This window comes from Drosophila ficusphila, unplaced genomic scaffold (assembly GCF_018152265.1).
Source record: "Drosophila ficusphila isolate 14025-0441.05 unplaced genomic scaffold, ASM1815226v1 contig_414, whole genome shotgun sequence".
Classification (NCBI taxonomy): domain Eukaryota; kingdom Metazoa; phylum Arthropoda; class Insecta; order Diptera; family Drosophilidae; genus Drosophila; species Drosophila ficusphila.
In genome coordinates, this window is record NW_025064328.1 from 7,972,071 (window position 1) to 7,979,279 (window position 7,209).

At 44.7% G+C, this 7,209-nt stretch overlaps 1 protein-coding gene across 3 annotated transcripts; it reads right to left on the reverse strand.

Moving 5' to 3' along the window:
• Positions 1-24: 24 nt before the first annotated feature.
• On the reverse strand, positions 25-5,267 carry LOC108090404 (protein EFR3 homolog cmp44E). 3 transcript variants are annotated; one of them, XM_017189054.2, is made up of 9 exons: positions 5,152-5,267; positions 3,634-3,838; positions 3,428-3,581; positions 3,123-3,368; positions 2,886-2,927; positions 2,642-2,772; positions 1,712-2,575; positions 1,025-1,649; positions 25-396 (listed from the first exon to the last, which is right to left on the reverse strand). In XM_017189054.2, the coding sequence occupies exons 1-9, from the start codon at positions 5,234-5,236 to the stop codon at positions 244-246; spliced, it is 2,505 nt and encodes an 834-aa protein (XP_017044543.2). In that variant the 5' UTR covers positions 5,237-5,267; the 3' UTR covers positions 25-243. The 3 variants fall into 3 exon arrangements, with proteins under 3 accessions (XP_017044543.2, XP_017044545.2, XP_017044544.2); XM_017189056.2 differs by lacking the exon at positions 5,152-5,267 and adding an exon at positions 4,281-4,424; XM_017189055.2 differs by lacking the exon at positions 2,886-2,927 and having other exon boundaries at positions 5,152-5,264.
• Positions 5,268-7,209: the final 1,942 nt, after the last annotated feature.

Consider the following 7,209-nt stretch of genomic DNA (forward strand, 5'->3'; position numbering starts at 1 on the left):
TAAATAATATGGCGACAAAATAAATATTTGTATACATATGTTTATATTTGTATAACAATTAATTCAAAGTACATATCCAGGGTGGTTTAACAATTGAATTGTTTGCATTTAACAACGGAAAATTTAATTAAATTTAACTAGTTCCTTACAGACACCAAACAAATTCGCATTTAGGGCTATCGATATACGTGAATTGAGTAGACAATACTCGACGGATTGGGTTTCCGGATCGAGGAATACGGTTCAGTAGTAAAAGAGTTCGGGGAAGTTCGTCTCGTAGATGGGTTTCTCATTGCTAGCTTGCAACTGAGCGGCCTTGTTGTCGCTCTGCGTGATCTGACGCTCCACGGCTAGCGAGTTAAATAGCTCGTTCAGACGGTTCTGGATAAGATCGTGCTGAAATTGAAAGAAAAACACCATTAAACGTTTCTATTTAGTAAAACAGGGTGTAACCAAAAAATGATATGCTTGCTAAGAGTTAACTTTCGTAGCCATTACTAAAGGTGTGCTTTCTGATAACTGTTACGTATTTAAACAATAACGACTATCAATCTTTATTAGTAAGCCTTAAATTAGATTTTAATAAAGTTGCGTAGGGAACAAAAATTTTATCTAAAATCTAAAAGCTATGAGACTTTCTAGCAAAAAATGCAACCGCAATCCAGCTAGCTTTATATGCATATAGCTTCATGGTGTTTATTAAAATACATAGTAAATTTCCTGACATTTGATGTTGTGTATAATATACACTGCAAATAATGTATTTTAGCAATAGATTAGTAATTTGAACACATATATTCAAGGTTTTAATTCAGCCTGAGTGGTGAAAAATAACCCAGCAAATAAAAAAGCGACATTTACATAAATTTATGTAAAGTCCTGTTAAATGAGCGACTCAAAAAATATTGAATTAATGATCAAAGGGAAAGAAGAATGATCCAAAAAGAAAGAATACTCAAAATTAAAATTATATAAATGCTTTAAAGATGGTTTAAAAACAGGACTTTGAGAACACTCTACTCACCTTGGGTTCTGTGCGTCTCATCAGATCGTCGAACTCGCCTTCGCGGAAGGTGCGAACAATCTGCATCTGGCGTTCGCGTTGCTCCCGCTTGGCAGCCTCAGTTGGCTCGGCGAGAGCTCGTTTCATCGCATCGAAATTGAACTCCGGCGCCAGCAGCAGCTTGCACACGCCCGGCGAGCTGCTCACGCTGTCCACGTCGCCGTTGTAGACGGTCAGATCCGCAGAGCTGTTTCGCTGCGTCAGCTGGTTGCTCACTGACTCCACCCACGAGTGGCGATGACCGGGGTGGTCTGTCTGGTTGAGTGTATACGGAGCGCCCGTGTTTAATCGCTGGACATCCATGCCCGCATTCTGTAGACACTCCACCAGAGCCAATTTGTCTATGGCGAGGTGAGGCAGCGCCAGATTCAACGTCTTTCCGGACATCTTCTTGGGCTCAAGTAGCGGTGGTAGATAGTGGGTGGCCTCCTCCCGTCGGGCATCCACAATCTTTTGGGCATATTCCAGCAGATTATTAATGCCGCTCACCCGCGAAATTAGCACCAGGAGGCCAATGGAAATGGCGTGCAGACTGCACTTGTGCACAGTTCCAAGGTTCTCAGCAGTGTTTGCCACTTGTTGAATGCTGCAGAGCATCAAATCAGTAAGTAAATATCCTTAAATTGAGTATCGGCTAATTAACCTTACCCCAGGATAAACAGAAGGAACTCCTGCACGGTCTCGTTGCACGACATCTCGACGATGAGCAGGGCGGCGGTGTTGAAGCTGGAGGACAGGGCATCAACGCGATCTGACAGCGCCATGGAGTCGATCAACGCCTGCATCATGTTTGCCCCATACTTGTGCGTAAAGATGATGTCGGAACGGGAAGGTGGCTCCTGGGAGAGTGCCGGGTATGGCTTTACACTAACGCTGCTGAGCACCTGCTCGTTTTGGTGGCGATCGAGCAGTGCCTGCAAGATCTGCATCACAACCATGCGAGTGGGATCGTGTGGGGCTCGCGCCATTTTCAGCAGTGGCTGCAAGAAGGAGGCGGGGAATGCCTTCTCAAAGGAGACGGTGCTGTATTGGGTGCCCACTTTGAGCAGCGACTTGAGCAGAATGTTCTGCAGCATCTGGTCGCCCTTGCTCTTCTTGGACAGGTCCGGCACCGTGTTCATAATGAACAGCATGATCTCGATTTTCTGGTAGTCGGGGTGATGGTTGGCGAACTCGCCCAGCGCGTTGATCAGCGCTTCCTGGTACTGGGACTCCTCGGGCGTAATTTCGGTGGTAGTGCTCACACTCGTTCGCAAATGGGTCAGCAGATTGTTGATAATGTCCAGAGCCGAGGGCCCGACACTCTCGCCGGCTGCAATTGCGATGATCTTCGACAAAACGACAGCCAGCGAGGTGCGCGTCTTCGGCGAGGACTTGAAGTTGCTGTCCAGATGCTGCATGAGGGTCTCTACCACGGTGTACGAGTACTGTGGCTGTATGGAGATCATCACGATGCGGAACGTGTGAATCGCAAAGGTGTTCGGCACCCACAGCTCATGTCGGTCCAGGTGGCTGTAAATCAGGAAGGTTATCATCTGATTAGCAGGGGAAGGCTGTGATTCCGGGTGTAAAACTTACGTCAGCAGCGGCTTGAGCACACTGCGAATGTGTCCAAAGGAGGCACGACCCACCAGTTCCCGCAGCACTTCCTCGGCCAACGCTGGCGGCGTCACATTGGTGGCATCCTCCACGGGCGTAAGGTCGCCGGACTGCAGCAACGAAAAATATGTTAGTATCGGTTCGAACAAGACGATCTTAGTGACTAATCAGCGTTCACTTATATTATATATAAACTTATGTAATGGAACAATTCGATCGTTACCGCCAGTAAATTTTTCTTCACGAACATAACGTTTACACAAAACTGTTTGGTTATTGTTGTGTGTTGGTTGTGTTGTGGTTGGTTTGGGTTTGGTTTGCATTAACAAAATACACGAAAACGAAATGCAAAATACATCGAAATTAGTACAATAATTCGCCAATAGAACAGACAACTGGAAGGGATGGCTGAATCCATCTCCGAACGGCTGGAAAGGACGCAAAGCCCATAAACACGCACCTGCATGTTGAACAGCAGCGAGGGCACAATCTTCTCCATGTGCTCCGCCTCCCAGATATTCTCCACCAAATCGTCTGACACTGTTTTTCGAATGACGCCCTGCAAGCCCTTGATGCCGGCCAAGCGCAGACTGTCCCGCATGCTGGCCGCATCGCTGTGACACATCGAGGAGAACTTCGAGATGAAGAAGTCGTACCGTCGATGGTAGGATGGAGTGTCCTCATTAATGTTTGCAAATTTTACAAACTGCAAGCATAGGAGTGAATGTAGAGTCCAATGTATTTATCCTCTAGGTAGAGTCTTACCGAATTGGTGGCCATTATCTTGAGGTTGGGGTTCGAGTCTTCCAGCAGCTTCTGCACCATGCGCAAGAAAGACTCCACAAACAGATTGAGCGTGGTCTGGGCGTGACATGCCTGTAGCAGCAGATCCATGGCCTCCATGGCAATCTCAGCCAGCCTGAATAAAGCAAAATTAGTTTATTTCAAAGCGGATTCATTGAGCCACTTACTTGTAGCGCTTCCTGTTAATGTCCTTCGTGGCCTTCTGGTAGAGGTACTCGCCAATGCGGTCCAGTTTGTCCGGTGAGCTCAGCGAGTAGAAGGTCAGCTTCTCCATGTTCGACTTGACCAGCCCGTCTTCCGGGTTCACAGGAAAGATATTATCCACCAGGCGCTTGTAGCGCGGCCTGAGCGCCGAACAGCATCCGCAGCAGCCTAGAAGAGCGTAGGGAAAGGCACAGCGGTTAGAGGGATTCGGCAGACAGACGTGGATGCAGCGGTAGGTGAACATGGCGCCACCGCTCCACAGGCGAGTGTGTTGGTGGTGCTGGGTGGCGGTGGTGTGAAAACCGACTCGGATCGACTGGGTGCGACCACCATTTTCCGCTTAATCTTATCGCGATAATTGCTCTAGTGGACTGTAGTTTCGCTGTGTGTTGAGTGATTGGACGGCTCATCGCACGCTGGTTGATGGCTTCCGCCGACCTTACAGCCCCTGCCCCCTTTCAAATCACCCATAACACCAACACACAACTCCGGCCATCGATTTCTCGGTGTCGTCACTCCTGGCAATTCCAATTGCCCGGAGGCGAGGTCATTCGGCTCAATGGCCCGTGTCACGCCAAGCGAATGCCACCTGTTCCCGCCGACCGCTTACCAGGCATTTCGGCGTCGCGATTCGCTTCTTGGTGGCTTTATCGCGGCATTAGATAATAAAACGCTGCGATAAAAGAGCGCAGGCTGCGACTTTTCTTTTGTTTTCCTTGTGGGTGGTGCAGTGTTGTCAGATGATGAATCGGCTTTCCTCCCACCACAAATTCCCTAAAAAATCCCAGCCAGACACTGGTGATTTTCGCGGATTGAAGTAAATATTGGTGCGCGCCTCGGATAAGCTACCGATGGGTGAGGTGTGACCATAATTTTAACTGGTACTCTCATGAGTACTGACCACTGTGCTCAAAATAGTTATGTTAAAGTGTTTAATTTGAATTTGTCAATATCAGCGGTCGAAGCCCGCCCTCCAAACTAAAAAACTTTTCGATTGGACCCCCGCCAAAGGGGCAATTTGCCCCGGGCCTCGCGTTTATGGGGGCCCCGCGATATGATACAAGGATTGACAATCTCCCAAAATTGGAGGCTCCCGCAGTTTTTTGCACCGGGCCCCAGACTACTTCTGTTCGCCCCTGGCTTTAGTATACGAGAATGCCAGAAAATAGAAAAAAGTCAGTGAAGAATGGAACATGGTGTTTTAACATTAATCTTAAGGCATTTTGATGAAGTACCCATGATGATAAACTATCTATTTCATGGAATGTAAGTGTTAATTTTTTGTTGCCTTGTTTTAACTTTTGTAAGGGACAACTGCGTCGATATGGGAAAATAATTTAGTAAATAAATAAATAAAAGAAAAATCGTTTTATGTTTTTAAAAATAGTATCATAATTATGATAATTCATTGCCTTTTCAGATAAATTTGTTTAAGTATTTTAACGGCCATAACGCCCAAGATTTCTATTGACTTTACTTACAAGTAGGATCTGTGCACTTTTGCACAAAGCTGTCAAAGAATTCTGGAAGTTCCGGCGGCTCAAAGCAACAGCGAATCAATGCCATTTCAGGATGCGAGTGTCACGGAATGAATCTCCTCACTCCGCTCCAGGACGTTGACCATGAACTTTGGGTATTTTTAGCGCGAAACTTTGTTCCTCCACACAGGTTGTTGTTGCTCCGGGTCAGCTGATGTCGCGACTAACGGGAAGAAAGCTCGGATTGACTTGCTTAGGAGCTTTTTATAGCCATTGTGGCCAGCTTATATCACAGGGGTCATCACTTTTTGGCTTGGCCAAATGATGCCATTCGCACATTTTTGGAATGACACTCGATTTTGAATACTAATTCAATTTATTCTACGTTCGCTACTGTTACTATGGAAAGGCAGCCGTCTTGGCAAAATATAATTGATAAAAAGCCTACCAAACACGTGATAAAGGAAACACAAACCGCACGCAGCGAGAACAACAAACAGAATGGAAAATGTGCCTCGTGAAAATGTGTTTTTCGCACTAAAGCTCAGCGCACTTTTCGGGTTTCCTCCACAAAGCTCCCCAGAGGTCTTAAAGCAAAGCTCAGGGGAGAAGCCGAGCTTTTCGCATCCCGCTTTTCATTCATAAAATGGGTTTAAATGGGCTTCGACGAGAGGTATCCCGAAAAGTTTACCGTTATTGGGCGCACAATTAAACAATCGAAGGTGGAATGCAAAACGAGCACTTGATAATTCAAAGAAACACACTTAAAAAAATGGAAACATTAAGACTCAAATTATTTGAAAACAAAAAAAAAATTAAAATACTCGAATCAAGGGTCGCATAAATTAGCAAATCATACCTTCATATGACTACTAAAAAACTAAACACAAAATTTGTAATAAGCTTAAGTCTACAAATTACAAATAATACTTGTAGTTAACTACAAGACAAATACATTTGGGTGATAAGCCAGTATATGCATAATTAATACGCAATTTTGATTTGTGAATAATAAATTATTCATATATTTATTTTTGTGTACAGCCAAAGAGCGTTTCACACGCCAGTTTCGTGGGTTGACAACTTTATTAAATTGAAATGGGTTCCTTCGATTTGTGGGGAGAGGGGTTCGGGTTGGTGGTTCGGAGTGGACGTGCTTTATAGTTTCTTGACCGACGATGACGATCGATGATTTATTTGTATGTGCTGCTTATTTCTCTGACTTTTTGATTAATTACTGTGATATTAAAATATTCAAGTGTGTGGCTATAAAGGCGCAAATGTATGAACATGTGAATACAGAGGGGCTTTAAAAGGTAGAACTAGCTGACACATAATTTTATACTTTTATAATCATGTTACAAGCTTAACAAATATTTTAATGTGCTTTTTATGTACTTTAAATTAATTTTTAAATTATTCAAAACATTTAACGATTGCTAGTTTGTTGTGAAATATGTAATACAATTTGTATGCATTGTAAGCATGCTTAGTTAACAAACAAGCGCATATGTTCAATTTAAGCTAAGGAACTTTGGAGACCTATTAGGAATTGTGAGGTGCAAAATATCAGTTGAGCTCTATTAAAAGAAAAGTTAGCTTTCAGGTAGAACAGGTTTGCAGTGTATTATTGTTAACAAGAGTTTCCAGTGTTTAGTTTGGGGCATATTTTACGCTTTGTTTACTTTTTGGCCGGGGATTAGCACCCTGGTCGGTCGTATCTAGAAGATGAATTAATTAGTGCTCGGCATTAATGACTAGTGATTGATGAGTGGGTGTGGCCGCGGGGGGCGGGGATGAGCAGCTGGCCGAGCGGAGGGTCACCGAACAGAAGCTAGGTAGCCAGTGGAAACTGGTTGACAGTCGGAACGGGCAGGAACATCATTTTCATATTGGCCAGCGCGTAGGAAAACATCCCAAGAATGTTTGGGCGATCTGGTTTCACTTGTTTTCGAGTGAGTGCGAGTACTCGAACCTTGATTTGATTCATATTCGGAAAACGAAAGACCTCAGAACACGAACTTGCTCTCGATGCCAATCTCAATCTCAATCTCGCTCTCG